General features: G+C 47.1%; 1 protein-coding gene across 10 annotated transcripts in view; it reads right to left on the bottom strand.

Moving 5' to 3' along the window:
- The window catches only part of Tmem43 (Transmembrane protein 43), a 183,924-nt gene that overhangs the window by 105,317 nt on the left and 56,789 nt on the right, over window positions 1–21,818 (bottom strand). For 4 of the 10 annotated variants that reach the window (XM_075694853.1, XM_075694852.1, XM_075694854.1 and 1 more), the window contains 4 exons: window positions 21,235–21,319; window positions 19,269–19,388; window positions 6,094–6,225; window positions 3,464–3,558 (listed from right to left, as the gene is read on the bottom strand). In XM_075694853.1, coding sequence (XP_075550968.1) covers window positions 3,464–3,558; window positions 6,094–6,225; window positions 19,269–19,388; window positions 21,235–21,319 — 432 coding nt within the window. Of the gene's footprint in view, window positions 1–3,463; window positions 3,559–6,089; window positions 6,226–19,268; window positions 19,389–21,234; window positions 21,320–21,818 lie in introns of all 10 variants that reach the window. The other 6 variants (XM_075694860.1, XM_075694859.1, XM_075694861.1 and 3 more) reach the window with 2 other exon arrangements.

Consider the following 21,818-nt stretch of genomic DNA (forward strand, 5'->3'; position numbering starts at 1 on the left):
TATGTCGAAGTCTGGTTCAGGAACTACGGTCGTCGGGATAGATGCGGCAGAATCCGAGAGGACAAATGCATTGCTGGTTTCCAGAATTTCCTCGATGTACGCCATCGTCGTGCCTTTGTTGATGTGCTTGAACTCCTGGCTGAAGTTTGTCAGCAACACTTTCATGTTTCCTCCGTGCAGTCGAGCAATTCCTCTTGCGACGCAAATTTCGCGATCGAGCAGTAGACGCTGGTCGCCTTGGATGACGCCTTCTACTTTAGCAGGTGTTTCGAAGCCGACCGAAATAACAATGCTGGAGCGAGGTGGGATGCTCACTTGATCTTCGAGCACACTCAAGGTGCGGTGACTAGGAAGGCTCTCCGGCAGTATTGCTTTATCATCCGGCAGCGTTATTGACTTCGACTTCAGGTCGATGATTGCACCGTGTTGGTTCAGAAAATCCATGCCGAGAATGACCTCTTGTGAACACTGTTGGAGTATAACGAAGGTGGCAGGGTAAGCCCGGTCGTGAATGGCAATTCTTGCTGTGCACATTCCAGTCGGCGTTATGAGGTGTTCTCCAGCGGTCCGAATTTGAGGGCCTTTCCATGTAGTCTTAACTTTCTTCAACTGGGCGGCGATGTGTCCACTCATGACGGAGTAATCAGCCCCTGTGTCCACTAAGGCGGTAACTGCGTGGCAGTCGAGAAGCACGTCGAGGCCGATGGTTCATCTGACGTTGCAGTTAGGTCTTGGCGTCGGATCACGGCTGCGTTGTGTTGAACTGAAGTTCGAATGTCGCGTCGTCAAGTCGTCTTTTGTCGGTGTAGTCTTGGCTTCCTGACTTCATCGGGTCGGCGGCGTGTCGTTATTATGTCGTCGAGATGGTCTCTTCATTGTCTTCAGGGACGGCAGAGGATCGTTGTCAGTTCAACGTACAGCAACCGCACCTGCATCAGTTGCTGCTTTTAGTTTTCCAGATATGGGCTCGCAGAGCGGCCCCGTGCTGTGCCGGTGTATGGTCGGTGCTGCGGCGACAGGTAGTGGCCTTGTTAAGCCGAAGGGGGCGGTCGTTGAGGGCTCTACTGAGTGGCGGCGAGGTAGTCGGCGATATCGCGAGGTCGTTCGCCAATTTGTGGTCGCGGCGCATTAACGGCGAACCCTCGGAGTCCCATCTCCCGCTATGGACATCGACGGTAGATGTGCCCGGCTTCTCCGCAGTGATAGCAAAGCGGATGGTGGTCGGGGGCGCGCCAAACATCAGTCTTCCTTGGAATGCTGCGTGGGGTGATGAGTTGGCATGCTGGTGGCGGGGGTGGTGGCGGACGACGGAACTGTGTCGTCACTGGGCCCTTCCGTGGGTGCAGAGGGGGTACGTGACGGCGGGCTACAGCGGTGTATGTCATCGCTTGCGGCTGAGGCTACGGTGATTCAGGGGCTACTCCCAGTTGTTGGAGCTCCTCACGGACGGCGTCAGCAATTGAAGCCACTTGAGGCTGTGATTAAGGGAACAGCTTTTGTAGCTCCTCTCGCACAACCGCTTGGATAGTCTTGCGCAGGTCGTCGGTGGCCAGTGAATGAACTGCGGTCTAGTTTGTCGAGTTCGTGCGGCGGTTGAATTGCCGGTTCCGCATTTCCAGCGTCTTCTCGATGCTGGTGGCCTCGCGAAGAAACTCGTCGACCGTCTTCGGTGGGCTCCGTACCATTCCGGCTAAAAGTTCCTCCTTTACACTACGCATCAGTAGGCGGACTTTCTTTTCCTCGGACATTTCCGGGTCGGCGTGGTGGAATAGACGGCTCATTTCTTCTGTAAAAATCGCGGTGGTCTCATTAGGCAGCTGCACTCAGGTTTCTAGTAGAGCTTGGGCTCGTTCTCGGCATACACGCTTGTGAATGTCTGCAGGAAGCCACTTTGGAAAAGGTCCCAGGTCGTTAAGATGGCTTCTCGGTTCTCGAACCACGTCCTGGCAACATCTTCCAATGTGAAGAAGACATGTCGCAGTTTGTCGCCGCTGTTCCAGCTGTTAAATGCAGCGAACCTCTCATATGTCTCAAGCCAGGTTTCCGGGTCCTCGAATGTTGAACCACAGAACGTCAGAGGCTCTCTGGGCTGCTGCAGCACGATGGGGGACGCTGGGGCTGCCATTGGGGTTGCCTTGGCCACAATCTTCTTGGTCTTGTCAGGTAGAAGTATGTGCTCCGGGGGCAGCTGTTGAAGGCGGCGGCTGGCTCGATGGTCTGGGACTACGTTGGTGCTGTCTTTGCGGTCCGGGCTTGGGTCATGGCTTGTCGGGGGCGTCCAGTACATGAACGAAAAGCACGTCCACCAGATGTCACGTGGAGTGACTTATAAAGAACACAGTAGGAATACTGTGAAAGACAAAACTAACTTTTATTGGGCGAACCTGTGCCCACAAAAACAGGCTACACTTATAGCACAACGATAGCGGCAAACACGGTCGGCGATCGTCGAAAATCTGATCAGCGGGTCAAGCGCGTCGGCTTTTATACAGCAGTCGTCGAATGTTCCAGACTAATCGTTGGGACCCGCGTGCCTTCCAAAGTTCTACACCATCCGCGTCAGGCAATGAAATCAGATAACATAAGGTTTGGCGACAACAGACAGTGGATAGAAGCATCGATAACATTCCAGAAACTTCCACTACATGCAGCAGGATCCTGCGCTGTATGATAACATTTGTTAGGTGGTGAAACGTGTCGCCCGATAAAGACAAACAAGTACACGTGTCAATATTGTCCAGATGCTTCAGAGTACACTCCAGTTTACACCACCGCTAAGCATGCCTAGGAATGCAGGCAGCTCACCCGCTTGCTAACTTCCACAGACTAATCTTGCAAAAAGCTACGACGTGCCGACGGCAGACCTGCTCCTACCTTCCCGCCTGAATCCCTCGTATGACTCTGGGTCCCCTCTATGGGTCCTGGCCTCTCTTCCAAACTGCTTCCAAAATTTGATGGTCCGTATCGAGTCATTGCGCAAACCTCGCCCATCAACTACATCGTCGAGCCACTGACACTACCAAGTGGCCACCGTCACTGTGGACGTGAAATTGTTCATGCAGACATGCTCAAGCCTTATTATGAGCCCAATGTTTTGTTGTCACCATAGGTCGTCAGGATGGCTCATTTTTCAGCCGAGGGGGCAATCGTAAGGAAGAAGAAAAGCACTAGAAAGTTCCATTGCCACTGCATGCCTCGGAGCCAGAAGATCGGCACACTAGAAAGCACCGTCACCATCCTGTGTCGTGTGACCAGTTCACCCGTCCAGCTGAGCTATCGTTGCTGCTGCTCTATTTCTGGCTATCACTCGACTGCTCCAATAAGCATCACAGCGCATTTATAATCAAGCGAGCTTGCAGATTTAAAAGTTCTGTGCAAAAATGTTCAATGTTTTTTGTAGAAACTGCCACAGGTGTGGGGACCATTGATAATAAGGAGAAACAAGCACGACTGAGTGACTCACCTGTATGTGCTCTTCTCGACCCACTGGTACACCTCCACCAGGCGCCGCAGTTTCACAGCCGCAACCGAGATATTATATGCCTCATCAATTGCAACCTGGAAAATTCAACAGTGCAATTCAAGTTGACAAATGAGTACTGGCACAGTTTTTTCTCTCTCCAACCTTTCTTCCAACACAGAAAAACATTCAGCAAGCAGCATGAAAGCAAGTTGGCACAAATGGCTCCAGAAAAATTGAAAAGTAGCATAATAAGAACTGAATGAAAAAAAAATGAAATTGGAAGACTTATGTCTGACTATGTCATTTGCAAGGGCACAGCACCATTTTCCATCCAGCTAGTGCCAAACACCACGCCTACACACTCCGCCACTCTGCTGCACAATGCATGAGGAGTGATGCCTGCCTAGCAAAAAACAATAGACTGGTGGCGACCCACTATGTGGCATGCACACGCCTACACATGGGAGCGCTCAGTTTCTTGTTCAATGCGATGGGCACTGCTCTTCCTGTCTGTGTCAAATGTGTGAAGCTGTGTATCTGTTCCAATGGGCCACATTCAAAGCGATGAATACTGCTCAGACCCAACTGTGCAATATCGAACTTTGTAATTGTTTGATGCTATTAAGAAATAATTTTAGGCATTTGCATTTTTCACACTGGGTGCCAAGACAGATGGCACAACATACATGTTTATTTACAGTTCCTGTGGTTTGCTGTTCTGATGCCCCAATCAACATAACCTAATTTAAGTAACACAGCGTCTGTGGCATTGGTTATTACATCTATTACAACCAACGTCAGCTCTGTAACCCCACCTCTATTTCACAACCACATCAGTGGAACACCCAGCCCATGCTGAGTGTTGCACTGATGAGTTAGCGGTAAGAGGCAAATAGACGAATTCCAGATCAAGCTACAGAACAGGTATTCGGCTTTAACTCAAGAAGAATACCTTAGTGTTGAAGCAATGAACGACAATCTTGTGGGCATCATTAAGGAGTGTGCAATAGAAGTCGGTGGTGACTCCATTAGACAGGATACCGGTAAGCTATCGCAGGAGACGAAAGATCTGATCAAGAAACGCCAATGTATGAAAGCCTCTAACCCTACAGCTAGAATAGAACTGGCAGAACTTTCGAAGTTAATCAACAAGCGTAAGACAGCTGACATAAGAAAGTATAATATGGATAGAAGTGAACATGCTCTCAGGAACGGAGGAAGCCTAAAAGCAGTGAAGAAGAAACTAGGAATAGGCAAGAATAAGATGTATGTGTTAAGAGACAAAGCTGGCAATATTGTAAGGAAGATGACGAACGTGCGCGCAGTCAGCAGCATCGGCAGCATCAAGCGTGCAGCAGAGGCTCGAGCTCGGGGACTGTGCTCGGTGCATCGTAGCGCCGGCGGTCGCTACGAACCCCAATAAACCTCCTTTATAAGTGGTGGAGGTGCAGGGTAACGTTCCACTCTACCATCCTGGAACTCCGTTCTCGGACGCTACCCTCTGCCATGCCGGACGCCGACCAGCAGACTCTTCCATCACCACCCGTCCCTTGCGCTGGCACCATTTGCCAGCGGGAGCCTCCCATCTTCAGCGGAACCGACGACAACGATGTTGAAGAGTGGCTGTCGTCCTGCGAACGGGTGAGCGTTCACAACAAATGGAATGACTTGGACAAGCTGGCTTACGTATCATTCTACCTCGCGGGCATGGCCAGTCTCTGGTTCAGAAATCATGAAAGGGATATCCGAACGTGGTCGGCGCTCAAGACGTCGATTACAGAAGTATTTGACCGACCTGCCATCAGGAAACTCCAAGTCGAGCAGCGTTTGCGTACACGCGCACAGGACACGGGTGAGACATTCACCAGCTATATAGAAGATGTTCTCGATTTGTGTAGGCGCGTGAACGCTGTCATGATGGAAGCGGAAAAGATCAAGCACGTCATGAAGGGAATCGACGATGACGCATTCCAAATGCTTCTGGCCAAGGACCCGCGCATTGTTGGCGACGTCATCAGCTTGTGCCAGAGCTATGATGAATTGCGTAAGCAGCAAGCTCTGACAAGGTGATATCCCACACCAAATGCGGCATCACTCTACAGCCCTACCACCGGCCCAGAACAAGCCTCCCTGATAACGCAAATCAAGGATTTCGTCCGCGAAGAAGTCGCACGACAGCTATCTCTGGTGTCCGTCACTCAGGAGTCCGCCAGCACTTTGCCGTCTCATATCCGTAACGTGATCCATGAAGAGGTCGCGGAAGCGCTGCCGGCTGTTCACCAGTAGGATGTCGTGACTACACCAGTCACTTATGCTACGGTTGCTGCAATTACTAATATGTATGAGATAGTTCAAGCGGCTGAGGAGTTCTATAGAGATTTATACAGTACCAGTGGCACCCACGATGATAATGGAAGAGAGAATAGTCTAGAGGAATTCGAAATCCTACAGGTAACGCCATGCTCAATAGTGCAGTGTAATGAGGAGGTCAAACTGTTCATAGTGCCACAGAAATGCTGCCCCAAGTTAGTCAGCAAATATGTGTGTTTGCCATAAAAACAGAGCAATGTTTCTGTTGTGCCACTGCTCTGTCCTTCTAAGATGATGCACAGAACAATTTGCAAACTTGCCTGCCTTGACGAGAGCTGCCCTGTGATGTGAATGAGGCGTGTCGAGTTTGTTGGCGCCGCTTGACCCTCCTCAATGTGCACAACTTGCTCCAAGGCTTGGTCAAGTGCTCTAGACAGAGCACCAGCCCTGTGCTGAGAGGCAAAAAACAACACAGTGTCCACAAGCAAGGCACAGCAATGGCAGCTGAACACCAACTCCATTTCCCTACATGACATTTGTTCACTACTACAGAGACATACATGTTAAACTATCAACGTGTATCAACAGCGGTGAAACAAGGGATGCGCCAATGTTTCAACATGTTTACTTCCCCACTGAGGGCGAGATACATGCTGCCAAAGAAAGCAGTCTCTGTCTTTCTACCTACCTCTGCCTAGTTTGGATGTCGATATCCCCTCCAGATACGAATTACGTTTGACTGTCGATAAATGCATCAAATTTTATGCCAAGGTGCTGGAGACTTCATAGAAACTCTGCATTTTATAGACAGCCACCATAATTACATAGTGATTAATTATTCATTTATTGTATTGTCATTCATGCTACGTTCCTTCATTAAAAATAATGAACTACAAGCACAGGTGAATTATTGGGTGGAAGCATTGCAACAAGGGAAAAAAAATCTTTCACAATTACTGTATTTACTCGCATAATGATCGCACCCCTGAATTTTGTCGTCAAAATTCGATTTTTTAAATTTCCCGTGTAATGATCGCAACCCGAACTTGCCGCCGCTAGCGATATGTCGTGTCCTAAGTCTAGCTAATAATGATCGTGCTTACCATCTGTCGAATGCTACGCGAACGACTCTTCAAGACAAATCAGACGGTCTGCACGCACCAAACATTCTTCAGCAGATGCCGCATTTCATTCCTTCCATCACTTTCCGCACTTCCGTTACAAAAAGAAAGCTACAACGAAACTTGCCTTTATTATGTGTAGGCTTTATAATGGTAGTGGTCAACAACAACAACAACAACAACAACAACAAAGGCGCCCTTCAATTCTTATTGTCTGCAATCGTGGGCCCGTAACAAATCGCAAGTGGCAATGATAGTAGTCACGTTTACACTGATACGTTAGAAGTGTACCCTATTTATATGCCACCGCTTGTAACACAGCTAAGATATTTGCCCACCCTTAGCGGAAATGTGCTGTATTAGGATAGCAGTGAAGACAAATGCCACAGTTTCCACAGCATGCCCGACATGTGTTTTTATGGCACTGGCAGCTAAGCACGCCCATTTGTTTCTGTCCCCTCAAAGTGGACATGTCTAGGTTATTGCTGCAAACTTGCCCATATTAATGATATTATTAATTACTGATATGAAAGAAACTGTTTCAATGCACGTAATGTACCCACGAGAAGAAAAAAAATTGCGTTCGGCGCGTTCAGCTTGCTACATACATACATACTACATACATACTACATACAGCGGCAACCGCCTATTTGTTGACTTGTCATCCCGCAGCAATGTAGAATGAAAAACATTTTTTTTTTTTTCTTTTCGCAGGAAATTGAACTTGCGTAATGATCGCACCCCTGAGTTTGCGTCAATATTTTAAACAGAAAAGTGCGATCATTATGCGAGTAAATACGGTACTATCAAAACGCCCCACTTCAGATGTCCTGTCAAACACGCTAGTGCCTTCACCAAAGCGGTCGTCTGAAACAACAAAATTCACTCAGAGGTGAAATGGGTGTACTTTAGGGAAAATAATGTTCAATTTACTCAAAGCGTAATGTTCATTGCCTATTCCTTGCAACTACTGCAAGGTAATGGCAAAAGTAAGTCGTGTCCACAAATGTGTATGCCGTGAATGGAGGGGCCACAGTATTGTGTTTCAATACATGCATTGTAGCATACGAACAAGCAACAAACTTTTTCATAAAGAATTGCAATGCAGCACGACACTGAGTGCTAGGTGGTATATTGTCACATAGTAGTGATGGTAAAGAACACAGTAGCAATACTGCAAAAGATAAAACTAACTTTTGTTGTGCGGACCTGTGCCCACAAAAACAAGCTACACTTAAAGCAGAACGATAGCAGCAAACACAGTCAGTGATCGACGAAATCTGATCTGCCAGCCAAGTGCTTTTATACACGAGCCATCGAACGTTCCAGAGAAATCGCTGGTGCCCGCATGTCCTCCAGAAAGTTCTACACTATTCGTGTTGCGCATACATGCCATCAGATTACACAAGGTTTGGTGATAACAGGCAGCGGATAGAACCATCCGTAACATTCCAGAAACTACCAATACATGCAGGCGCATCCAGCGCTGAGCGATAACATTTGTTAGATGGTGAAAAGCACTCACCCGAAAAAGATAAATAAGTCCACGTGTCAATGTCCCCCTCACAAAAAGCATCGTCCCAATGCTACAAACATAACAGGAGAACAAAAACCGAGAAGGACAGTTGTTAAACAAGAGTAACAAAGCAGCAAAGAAGCAAAGTCCAAAGTAGCGTAGCTTAAGAAAGATAGCCCAAAGTTCCGCCATGCAAAATCGAAAAGTTCTTTAGCGCTGGTAGAACGGCTTAAGGAGTATGGACTATTTCAGGTCGTGAGTGTTGGCGCTGTGATAGAGAAATGCCATCTGGCACGACTTCATATTCGAGTGCGCCAATGCAGCGGATAATGTTGTAGGGTCCGAAATAGTGGTGTAAAAGCTTCTTGCTGAGTCCTCATCGGCGTATCGAGGTCCAAACCCAAACATGGTGGCCAGGCTGGTATTGGACATAGCGTCGTCGTAGGTTGTAGCGTCGGGTGTAAGTCCTTTGCTGGTTCTTGATCGGCAGGTGCGTGAGCTGCCAGGCTTCTTCGGCACACTGGTGATAGGTGCCAACGTCAAGATTCTCTTCGTCAGTGACGTGTGGCAACATGGCATTGAGGGTCGTCGTACAGTTCCTGCTGTAAACCAGCTTGAATGGCATGATCTGTGTTGTTTCTGGCACCGCCGTGTTGTAAGCGAAGGTTACGTATGGCAGGACCGCATCACACGCCTTGTGCTCGACGTTGACGTATATTGCTAGCGTTTTTGCAAGGGTCTTGTTCAGGCGCTCCGTAAGACCATTCGTCTGTGGGTGGTAGGCTGTTGTCTTCCTGTGGCTTGTCTGGCTGTATTGTAGAATGGCTTGGGTGAGCTCTGCTGTAAATGCCGTTTCTCTGTCAGTGATGAGGACTTCTGGGGCAGCATCTTGCAGCAGGATGTTCTCAACGAAAAATTTCACGACTTTGGCTGTGCTGCCTTTCGGTAGAGCTTTAGTTTCAGCGAAGCGGGTGAGATAGTCTGTTGCCGAAACGATCCACTTATTTCCGGATGTTGAGGTCGGAAACTGTCCCAACAAATCCATCCCGATCTGCTGAAATGGTCTGCAAGGAGGTTCGATTGGCTGTAGTAATCCTGCTGGCCTTGTCGGTGGTGTCTTGCGTCCCTGACAGTCTCGGCATGTCTTGATGTAACGGGCAATGTCAGCGGTCAGATGCAGCTAGTAATACCTTTCCTGTATCCTCGACAGCGTCCAGGAGAATCCAAGGTGCCCAGTGGTTGGATCGTCATGTAGGGCGTGCAGTACTTCTGGACGCAGCGCTGACGAAACAACAAGAAGGTAGCTGGCGCGGAGTGGTAAGAAGGTCTTCTTCACAAGTAGGTTCTTTTGAAGTGAAAATGAAGATTATCCTCACTTAAATACCCTCGGGACAACATCGATGTTCCCTTCCAAGCACTTAATGAGGCCTTTTAGTTCTGGGTCTGCCCGTTGCTGTTCAGCGAAGTTTTCCGCGCTTATTATTCCATGGAAGGCGTTGTCATCCTCATCGTCTTGTGGTGGTGGGTCAATGGGGGCGTGTGACAGGCAGTCGGCATCAGAGTGTTTGCGTCCGGACTTGTAGATTACAGTGATATCATATTCTTACAGTCTGAGGCTCCACCACACAAGCGGTCCTGAAGGGTCCTTTAAGTTTGCTAGCCAACACAACATGTGATGGCCGCTGACAACTTTGAATGGCCTGCCATATATGTAAGGGCAGAATTTTGCTGTAACCCAAATGATGGAGAGGCATTCCTTTTCTGGTAGTAGAATAATTGCCTTCCGCTTTTGACAGCGACCGGCTAGCATAAGCTATCACCTGTTCAAGTCCGTCTTTCCTTTGGACTAGAACGGCACCGAGGCTAAGGCTACTGGCATCAGTGTGGATTTCTGTACCGGCGTCCTCGTCGAAGTGTGCAAGTACCGGCAGCAACTGCATGCGTCGTTTGAGTTCTTGAAATGCTTCAGCCTGCAGAGTTCCCACTTGAACTCGACATCGGATTTGATTAGATGTGTCAGCAGCTCAGCGATGCATGAAAAGTCCTTGACAAAGTGCGTGTAGTAGGCACACATTTATTTATTTTTTTATTTATTATACAGTCCCACATTCGCTCGGAGAGCATTACAGTGGGGGGGAAGTAATACACATGTTAAACAGTTGTAAATATGGTTACATAACACGGTGACGAATAATGCAGTGCAGACAGCATAACTATGCCAAAACATAAAGGAGAAAAAAAAAAAAAAAGAAATGGACTATATGTACATACATACACACATACATGGGCATACATGAACATATGAACACATCTACACTCAGAAATACATATAGTAGGCAAGGAAACGCGGAAAAAAAAAAAGAAAAAAAGAAAAAACATCGAAACACGCGAAATGATCACATGTCAAGCAGTTCTTCGAAAAAGGCTGAATTTGATGTTTTAGAAACGGTATCCTGAGGCAGAGCATTCCATTCATTGATGGTTTTTGGAAAAAAAGAATACTTTAACAAGTTCGTTCTTGACTTCATTGGCCTTACTTTTAATGGGTGTTCACGGCGATGGGATGTGTAATGCGGGTTAAGCATGTATTTTGATTTATTAATGCCAGTATTGTTGTAAAATATCTTATGAAAAAATTTGAGACGCAAGCAGCGCCGGCGTTCGGCTAACGTCGTAAGCGCTAGGCGTGTTTTCATTTGTGTGACGCTACTACATCTGCGATAGCTCCCAGTGATAAAGCGTGCCGCTCGGTTTTGCACGCGCTCTAAGATGTACTTAAGGTTGTCCTGATAAGGGTCCCATATCGTGCACGCGTATTCAAGAATAGGCCTTACGTATGTCGTGTATAATAACTTTTTGGTTGCCAGAGGACAGGGATGAAAATTTCGAGCCAAGAACATTAGTGTGTTATTCCCTTTCGCGGCAATCTCTGCAATGTGATCATGCCAAGTAAGATCGCTTGAGAAGTGAACGCCGAGGTACTTGGCCCCTGTTACGTTCGAAATGGTCGAATTATTTAGCCTGTAAGAATGGGAAACGTCAGTTTTTTTTCTAGAAAAGCACACGTAGTTGCATTTTGATTCATTTAGGGCCATGCACCAAGTGGTACACCAGTTAGAAATTTTATTAAGGTCATCTTGAAGGATTTTGCTGTCATTTGGATTGTTTACCGCTCGATAAACAACGCAGTCATCTGCGTACAATCGTAGGTTCGACTGGATGTTCTTCGCTATATCGTTAATAAAAATAAGAAATAATAACGGCCCCAGAACAGACCCCTGCGGTACTCCTGACGTGACCGGAACAGCTGATGAGCAACATCCATTTACCACTGTTATCTGTCTGCGGTTTACGAAGTAGTTAATTAACCAGTTCATTAGGTCAGCGGGAATTTTTAAGTGCTGAAGCTTGTGAATTATACAATCATGCCGTACCCGATCGAATGCTTTTTTGAAATCTAAAAACAAACAGTCAACGCTAGTACCTTGATCTAATGCAGTCGTTATGTCAAAAGAAAATTCCGTTAACTGTGTGTCACAAGAAAATCCGGCGCGAAAGCCATGTTGTTCTGTGTAAAAAAAGTTTTGCGAATTCAAATGCCTTATTAGGTTGCTGTATACGATGTGTTCCATAATTTTCGAAGCGCCGCATAGGAGGGAAATTGGGCGATATTGTTCTAAATTATTTTTTGGTCCTTTCTTATGAACAGGAACCACATGAGCAAACTTCCATTCGTCCGGCACGATTCCTTCGGATAATGACGTCATATATATTGTATGAAGAAGATTGCTAAGAGAACTAGCGCATTCTTTCAGCACGCGATTGGGTATGCCATCAGGACCTGTCGCTTTATTTGTGTCTAGGCTGGTAAGGATTTGAAAAATACCATGAATTGATAAAGTGATATCGGGCATTTCCTGAAGAACTGAGGCGCAGGACGGTAAAGGGATATTGCTCATCGGTGAATTAACGGAAAAGGCGGACCTGAAATAATCGTTGAAAGCAGTGGCTTTCAATTCATCATTTGTTATCGTGCCATTGTCAGACGTGATACATTGTATACCAATTTTCTCTTTCCTGGTTTTTTTGGCAAGCTTCCATATAATATTGTGATTGTTTCGATTGCCTCTAGCACTGTCGCAAGCCACCTAAGGTGATTGTCGAAATCTCTGGCAAAGACGACAATGGCATCCAAGTAAACAAGACATGCTTGCCATTTAAATCCTGCTAAAACCGTGTCCATCATGTGCTGGAACGTTGCAGGCACCGAGCACAGCCCAAATGGCATAACCACGAACTCACAGAGGCCGTCTAGCATGGTGAAGGCAGTCTTTCGCGATCTCCCTCGTCGACTTCTATTTGCCAGTAGCCAGACCTGAGGTCCGTCGACGAGAAGTATTTAGCGTTGCATAGCCGATCTAATGTGTCGTCTATCCGTGGGAGGGGGTATATATCCTTTTCGTGATATTGTTCAGTCAACGATAATCGACGCAGAAACGTAGGGTTCCGTCCTTTTTTTCATCAAGGCTACAGGAGAGGCCCACAGGCTTCTTGACAGCTGGATGATGTCGTCGTGCAGCATTTTGTCAACTTGTTGTCTAATAGCTTGATGTTCTCACATCGAAAGTCAATAAGGGCTCAGCAGTTACTTGAGCACACTCTTCGGTTTATATGCAATGCTTTGCAAATGGCATTTGCTGAATCCTCGATGACGTCGAAAAGCAGTCTTTGTATCGTGTGCAGGTGTATCAGTGCTGATGAAAATGACAATGCTGAAGCGAGACGAGATGCTTACTTGATCTTCTAGCACACTCAAGGCATGGCGACTACGAAGGCTCTCTGGCTGTATCGCTTGATATTCAGATAGCGTTATCGACTTCGACTTCAGGTCGATGATTGCGCTGTGTTGGTTCAGGAAGTTCATGACGAGAATGACACCTCGTGAACACTGTTGGAGGATAACAAAGGTGGCAAGGTAAGTCTGGTCACGAACGGTAATTCTTGCTGTGCAGATCCCAGTCGGTGTTATTAGGCGTCCTCCAGCTGTCCGAACTCGAGGGCCTTCCCATGGAGTCTTAACTTCCTTCAACTGGGCAGCGATGGGTCCCCTCATAACTGAGTAACCGGCTAAAGCGATGACTGTGTGACCATCAAGAAGCAAGTCAAGGTCAGTGGTTCTCTCTCGTGCGTTGCAGTTTGGTTTTGGCGACGGATCACGGCTGCGTCATGCTGACCTGTAGCTGGAATGTCGCGTCGTCAGGTCTTCTTTTGTCGGCGTAGTCTTTGCTTCTAGGTTTTGTCGGGATAGCGCTGTCTCGTTGATGTGTTGTCGAGATAGTCTTTCTGGCGTCTTCGGCAGCGGCGGAGGATCGTCATCAGTTCGACGAACAGCAACCGCACCTCCATCAATTGCTGCCTTTAGTTTTCTGGATATGGGTTTGCAGACCGGCTCCGAGCTTGGCCAGTGCATGGTCAGCATTGCTCGGACAGGTAGGCTCGTTGGCTCCTTTTTGGCACCTCCTGGAACATTGGCTCCTTTTTCACCTTGTTCTCATTTTGCTCATTGTCTTAAATTTCCATCTCCCGCCTTCCCCGTGGTTTCCCATAATGCACACAGCAACTTAAGAGGACACTAAAGGCAAATATTAAGTCAAGCTAAAGTGACAGATCAGTGCTCGAGAATCTTTGAGAAGTCAATATTATCACAAACAGAGCCTTAATAATCGAGAAATTGAGGTAAATGCAGGACATGATTAGAGACTCCCTCGGAACATTCAACTGACTGCATGATGACGAAAGCACTCCTCAGTTAAATTTTGTCTCTAGTACTCAACCACTCATTGCAAAAAACATCCTTGTATTGTATTATAAGACGAAATAAAATGCTACTTGTCTAATTCTATTTCATCTTTCGAAAAAGCTAATTGAAATTTGTTTTGCTGGCTCGAGAAATTCGCACAAACTGCAAATAGTAGAGAATTCAAACTCCATGTGTTGTCGCGGGATGCCCGAATGGTCAATGCCACTTGACCAAAAAGAATGCAGCGGCAAATCCACCGCTCTGTCTTGGCTCAGCGCTGCCGTCTGTCGGGCACTGTTTTACTCACTGATGGCAGCAAAGGGTGGTGATGGCTTATGCAACCTCACCACTCCCCAGCTGGATGGCAGGAGATTTGAATTTCAAAACGAGTATTCGGACCCTTCGGATGCAATTTTCTTGTAAATTAAGTCTTTTCTTGGCACGAAACAAGCATTGCGAGGTTTGTGGAATGGTATTTAAACAGTCCACATTGACTTAGTATTTGCCTTTAGTGTCCCTTTACAACCAATTGGCGATTGGCAACTTGGCGATGAAAAGTTGTTTTTATTTATAGGAATAAATTGATGAAATTTGGCATGCAGGTGTGTTTTGTTATGCTGATATCACAACCGAAATCAATTTTGTGCTATCCGTTATAGTTTTCACATTATAACACTTGACAGCCTCTAATGGTCACCCCAAAAATAATTAGTTAATTGCACATAAGTTCACCAGAATTTTCACATCAGCATGTTCGCAAAGGCCCATTCTGTGCAATAAAGCTATATGTTTATTTTTTAACTGCCAAAATGAGCATAAATACTTTTTTTGAACTTTCCTATGCATATTGTCTTACTAATGACTTTAAAAGAAAATTTTTTTATGCAGTGAAGATAAAAATGGGGGGGGGGGGGGACAGCTTTACTGCATTCATCAATGTTTCAGGATCTAAGTGCAAAAGACAGAATGATTTTGTGTTCATTCATTGTGAAATGGCAGCGGGATGACTGAAAGCAACTGCACAGAAAATGAACGCTGAGAAAACGGAGCTCAAAGTTTCGTTGGTTGTAAACATATAAATCTTTACTTTGAGTACCTAAAACCCGCCTGGCATGTAGTCCTTTGCCTGTGAGGAAACATTTTCTTTACCTTTTTCGTGCGCTTAGTAGTCTTTTTGATGCATTGTGCATCCATGCGTCGTGCAGAGATGGATGTCAGCGCATTCAAAACATCCGATCTTGTCTCCTCTCATTGCGCTGCCTCTTCATTAGTGAGAGCTGGAGCTGAAATTCGCAGCTGAATATTTGATGCGAAAACTTCTGCTCTTGCCGTAGTCATGTTGCCGTCACGACTACATGCGGACACACTGTAGCCATAGCCCTCGGTCGCATCAGCGCCACACGTGGATGCGCTTTCTTGGTCACCTACGTGTGCCGGTCGTGCCTCGTCGACACGGTCGGCGGCATCCATTTCTACGAGTGGTTTTCTCCCTCTGTTCCACGCCTTTCATGGTCTTCTGTATGCATGGGCCATTCGGAACTTGCTTCCTTTGGGGCTTATCACAGAACACGTGTGTTAACTCTTTCGTTACTGTGAGAAAATGGTCTTTTTTTATAGGCCTCGGAAAAAAATTATTTACCATTACAAATAATATTCCACCACATATTGCAGCACAGCATATTGTGCATAATGAAATGCTCTTTCAAAAAACATAAAAATTCTAGAAAGCACCATTTTTGCTGCCAGTTGATGAAAGCAAAAATAAATAAAACATGATATCTACAAAAACATTAATATAAAAGGAAATTCCGAATACACATTTCAAAGATAAATAACCCAGGAGTAGTGCCTGTAAAGCTAAATGCTCAGTACACCACCGTTTTTTGGATACAAAAAAGAAACTAAGACCAGTTCATTGCTCATAGCATGCGGTGAAGCAGTTTCTGGATTTCGTGAAGCATAGGTGCACTCCACACTTTTCCCACAAAATGTCTGGTTTTTGTTCAACTATGCAGTCGTCGTAACACATTCTGCAGTTCCCTCTTTTCAGCATCTTCTGAGGATGGTCCGATGAGAAGTTCGACGAACGTACACGCACAAAAAATATTGCGGGGCACTCGAGTGCGTGGCGAAACGGTCCTCCGCACCTTGTAGTGGCGCACCCCTATTCTGGAGACCAACGCCTGCACGCCTGTGCGTCCCTCTGGAACTGCAAGAGTGCATGTTTCCGCACTTCCTCCTTGCACGTCAGCGATATGCGAATGTAGCCGCGAGGTGCCCCTCTTGCTATTGGTGCTGTGGCACCTTCAATGAGCAAAACTATGTGAAGCATGAGCTTGCGCACACCGCTGTGGGCGCTTTTTGTCGAGTCACGAGTGCGGACACATAGGGCCCGGTGGCGAATGCAAGAAGTCATTTGGTTTTTTTTTTCTGCACTGCGCCTTTTTGTGGCCAATCTTCGTTGTTTCATTCTTTTTACAAACGGGGCGTTCTTTCGCAGAACAGCGTGGCAGAAAACGCACTCCTGTAGAAGGAGACAAGCAAGACGAAAATGAACTCTTGATTTATGTTATATAAACGAAGTTTTACCCATTGTAGCCGCTACAGCGTGAATCGCAAGAGGGGAACCTTGTGGCTGCACTCGGTTATCGCTGGCACACAAGAAGGAAGTGCGGAAACATGCACGCTAGTGGTCCTGGAGGGATGCACATGCGTGCAGGCGTCGGTCTCGACAAAAGGGGTGCACCGCTAGAAGGCGTGGAAGGCCGTTTCGCCACATGCTCACGCGCCCCACAATATATTATGGGTGAATGTACTTCACCAGTTCGTCTGGAGTCATGCACCTCTTCCAGGAACAATCGCTCTCAGCGTAGCTGGGCTACTACAAGATTATCTATCCAAGCATATCTGTTTGCATTTTTGCAGATTGTTTTTATCACCTCTGCAGAGAAGAGTAGAATGAAATCCCACGCCACTGTAAACTGTCTTGTGCTGAACCATAGTGATGGGCCGAAATGTGCTATGGGCAGCCTTCTTGGCGCATACAGAAGTTTCTTTGCTGTTGATGGCAGCACATCATAACCAAGCACAGTATGCACTGTGAAGATAATCAACAGAGCTCTCAGGTCCTACAAAAATATCGGCAGATAAGTGCGCACAAGGAAGGAGACCGCTCAAGCCCCTAACAGAACTTGCCGGTGAACAACTGCAGATGTCCCATGCCGACTCAAATCATAGTCACCGTCAGAGCTTGAATCTGCTTTGCTGTCATCTTCGGAATCATAACTCGAGTCCTCATGACTAAATTGAAGTGCGGGTGCAGCATAGTTTCGAGCACAACGCTTTGCTTGCGACGCTACTGCGCTGGACAACGCCACGGGAGCGGCTTTTCAGAACTGCGCAGTGACACTGGCAGTGCTCCTTGCCTGTGTTTTACGTGAGAAGCGAAACCGATACTCTTGGAAACTGTTTGAAAATGTGTTGGACATGTGGTGGACCTCCTGAAATACACTTTGAAGGAATAAAACGACTCCAACTTCAAACCAAAGCTCAGTAGGGAACAGCTGGCATTATCTTTGGTTAATTATCACCACTCAGTACTTTGGGATGGCAAAGCCGGCAATATGATTTAATTCTTGACTTACTGGGAGTCATTTGATTGCAAAATTTTTATGTTAGTGCAGCGGAATCGTAGCGGCATGCTTTTTTCTCAAGCGTGGCAGAAAGTAACAGCCATGCCTCTTTTCACTACGACATAAGTGCATTAGTTCGCAAAACGGTCCGTGAAAAATCACGTCACCGGAGTGTGAAAATTTAAACTGATTCTGAAAGTTCAGTATGACCTTAAGTGGATATGAAATGGCTCCAACATGCAGAAATCGGCTATCTAAAGCATCGATCACTGGTGATCGATTTTAATAGGCGCGGTAGCGAAAGAGTTAAGCTATCACAATCATCGGTCATATTGCTCGGAATGCGCAGCTCACTGCTGCGCAAATGCGTGCGAGAGAGGTTCGTCAGCACTTCAAATCTACAACAGCCAACAGGAGCGCACCGTGTGCCCCACGTGACTGCTGTGCCGAATCGCCATGCCGCTTTTGCCTTCTTTTCACTCGCGTTTGCTGCTTTGTTCTTCTGTGGAGAAACGCATCATGCAGCTGTTTTGAGCTTTGGTCGCTCCTCTTTATGATGATACCAAGGCGGCGGCGCTGCGTCAACGGATAGTCGAGGGATCTGCGGTGCAACAGCGCCTTCTGAAGCCCAATTTCTTCCCAATTTTTGATGACAGCACTCCAGGAAAGCACTGTTTTCTCGATGACTACCATGTATTTTGTTATAGTATTTCACTACAGGGTAAATAAAGGTACGTGGATCGCAAAAAAAAAAAACAAAAAAAATCAGAAAATTGAAAATTTGGTCAATTTGACCACTTCAATTACCACGTCCCCCCTTGAACGGACAGGCAGGTAGACTAATGGTGCAAACCCTGTGTCACAGTAATATTTTACTTAGTATACATATCTTATGCTTATTAAAAACTAATTATGCTACTCAAACTGTTTGCGGGAACCTAGTTCATGATGAATGCTGATTAGCATTGAAGCAGTGTAGTGACACACTGCATCGTTACCTCTGAAACATGTCACGTGCGTGGCGAGCTCGAAGCCAGGTTTCCTCTGGACACATTGTGCCGTCCAGTGGTTGCACCACGAAGTCTGTGCATAGCATGTTTCTAAATATGTTCAGAAAAGATTGTTCGAATATATATGAAACGGGTTTGAATCCGTCCAGCCCCAGCAAAATTTTAAATGATTTCTTTGACATTGAACAGTGCCACATACCAATTGTCATCCACCCAGTGACCCAAGTTGTTTTGAACGGGGTTTCCTCAGCACAGCAGCCTAATGCTCTATCCATTAGGCCACGAACTACTGAGTGACCCAAGCTGGCAGGGAAATGGTTAGATGTGGACAGACAAACAGGGTTGGCAAACTGGATGAAGATGCATGCACACACTGCAGTGTTACAGCCCACTAGAGGTTGCCCAGTCAGCACTACCTCATTCCACAGCAGAAGGCAGACAGCAGCAGCCACGAGGGACATGCCCACAGCGTACGTAAAGAGCACACTGCAGTGCGATGGCTCAAGGTCATCCAGTGTCTCTGCAGAGTCCATGACCTGCACGGAAGGAACATCACGGGTGACTGAGAAAAATAACTGTGGGGGTTCAATGCCCTGAAATTGTGACCACAGTGGCACGCTCCAGATAAATTCTGGCCACCTGGAATTGATTGGTGAGCAGCACCAAACATGAGCATGTTCTGCTCCTATTGAATGCCACAGCTGGGAATTGCGACCTGGAGCTCAGTAGTGAAATGCCACAGCCACTGTGATGCAGGTGAACAAAAGGAAATAAGACATCAGTTCACTGATGATAGTGCACAACACTTATTTCTGCAGAATCATGTCCTCACAGGCATCACGTCAACAAATTACCTCCTCTTCAGCTCAGCACCTCAAAGCAGGTAAATCTGCAGAACATGAGGGGTGGCCATATAAGAAAGTTCCAGTACACTTAGGAAACACCATACCTGTGAAACAACAGCTTTACACAGCTCAACACAGCAGAAACCCTGCAGGACCAGCACTCTACCTAGCAGTTCTATTCTTGTGCCCTTTGTCGCATTGTTTTTACCCTTTTGGGCAGAAATTAATTCTGTCCATTGAAATTTAGTTTCACCACATTTGTTGCATCTTCGGAATCATGAAATGCGCACAGCTTCAGAACCAATAAAAATATTTCAGTCTTTCAGTAAGTTTTGTTGAGTTTACAAAATGTGGACTCTAGGCCAGCGTTCTCTACAGCAACATGAAACGAGAACATCAAGTATTTAATATTATTCTGTAAAGCACCTGTTCACCTAATTGAAAAAGATGCCTCATGTAAAACATTGTGAAAAACAATGAATGAAGTGAATGTGTTGAAGAGAGCGAATGCCTAGCTGTCCAACTAGCTTTACTAGAACACTTGTGGGGGTGTTCGGTTCTCACAGGAGTATCGACCACCATGGGTTCGAGCTTAGCGAGCCACAGGGCCGTGTCAGCCACTGCCTCTAGCGTACTGCTGTGCGCAAGCTCAGACCACAAGGGGCTACTGAGCGCTACGCACGCAAGAGAACATGCCCTGATATGGCAGAAACTGTTTATTGTCTGCGACGGCACCCAACACTGCACAAATGCCCATTTGCGCGGGTTTGCAGGAATCAAAGGACTCCTGCGTCAAGGACAAAAATACAGACGGGCACCTATAGCACGTCGCTGCGAGAACAAAGGCTCTCACCGAGACAAGCCACTAGGAATAGTCCTGGCAGCTATGCTACTTTCTCTCGCGATAACCAATGGGCCAACTCGCGAGAGCTCGAGCAATCTCCTTCGGCTTGGGCCTCCGATAAGTGCGGCTTCGCAGGGTATGACTTCGAGTGAGCACTAGGCACTGCTCACTCGAAGTCCACAGCCGCGCTACAACTTGCGTAGCAGGCGGAAGTGATCTGATCATCTGACTGCTATATTTGCGTAGCCCGATGACTGCCAGGAACATTCATAAGTGCGGGCCATGCAGCCACGTGATCACACAGCTGCGCCATTCTGGCACCTTGTTAGTTCCTGCTGGGAAGTAAACGTCTAGCGACAGCAGAGCGCCGAGTATTGATGACGAGTCGTCGTCCCAGTATTCAAGTAACCACAAAGGCCACGACGGGAATGCGGAGTGAACAATTCAACACGTTTGCATGTGTGCATTGACCAGACTTGCGAGGGCCAGTGCGGTGATTATCCTGTGCTGGGAATCAATGATGCGCGCGACCATTCTCTTTGTAACGGGCATCGACGGTGTTTTCAGATCCGGCCAGTCATGCTGTTTATCACAATGTCATTCTGTTTAGTGGACTAACAGAATTTTCAGGACCAGGAAACAAGACACGGCCGTGCGAACTGCCTGCAGTACTTGCGGGCACAACTGACACACCTGCGGTGTGGACGGCGCTACGCTGGCCTTGCAGCAACACGAGCCAGCACCCAGCAGGCGACCTCCTGGCTTGCGCAGCTGACACCTGGGGCGCGGCACGGAGAACCACCTTCGAGCTCGGACTACAATCCTGCCTCGGAAGTCCGAGCAGTGCCACCGGCAAGGCACCTTCGAGTCGGCATCAAGTATCTGCCAGCTGAGGGATACAGCACTGCCAGCCCGATGCTCAAGCCGACGCATGCAACGCTTCTTTGGTCACGAACCTTGGCGGGAACTTTTGCAAACGGGTGTACCTAGCTGCCAGCATCAACGTACGGGGGGGGGGGGGGGGGGGCTTCTTAAGGGGAGGAGGATGTGGGGAGCACACCAACACCACCTAGACAACAGAAGGCCCTGAGCGCTTGGTGATCGAGTGACGTCATGGAGAAGAAGCTGCCGGCGTGCACAGGAATATGGGTTGAATGAAGGGATCGGGCCCTTATGGGCAACGTTAACCAGAGCGCAGTTATTGTTTTTTCTTTAGGCATAGTTGAGCAGATGGCCTGCAGAGAACAGAGGTCGTTCCAATTTTATTTAAGCGAAAG

This window comes from Dermacentor variabilis, chromosome 6 (assembly GCF_050947875.1).
Source record: "Dermacentor variabilis isolate Ectoservices chromosome 6, ASM5094787v1, whole genome shotgun sequence".
Classification (NCBI taxonomy): Eukaryota; Metazoa; Arthropoda; class Arachnida; order Ixodida; family Ixodidae; genus Dermacentor; species Dermacentor variabilis.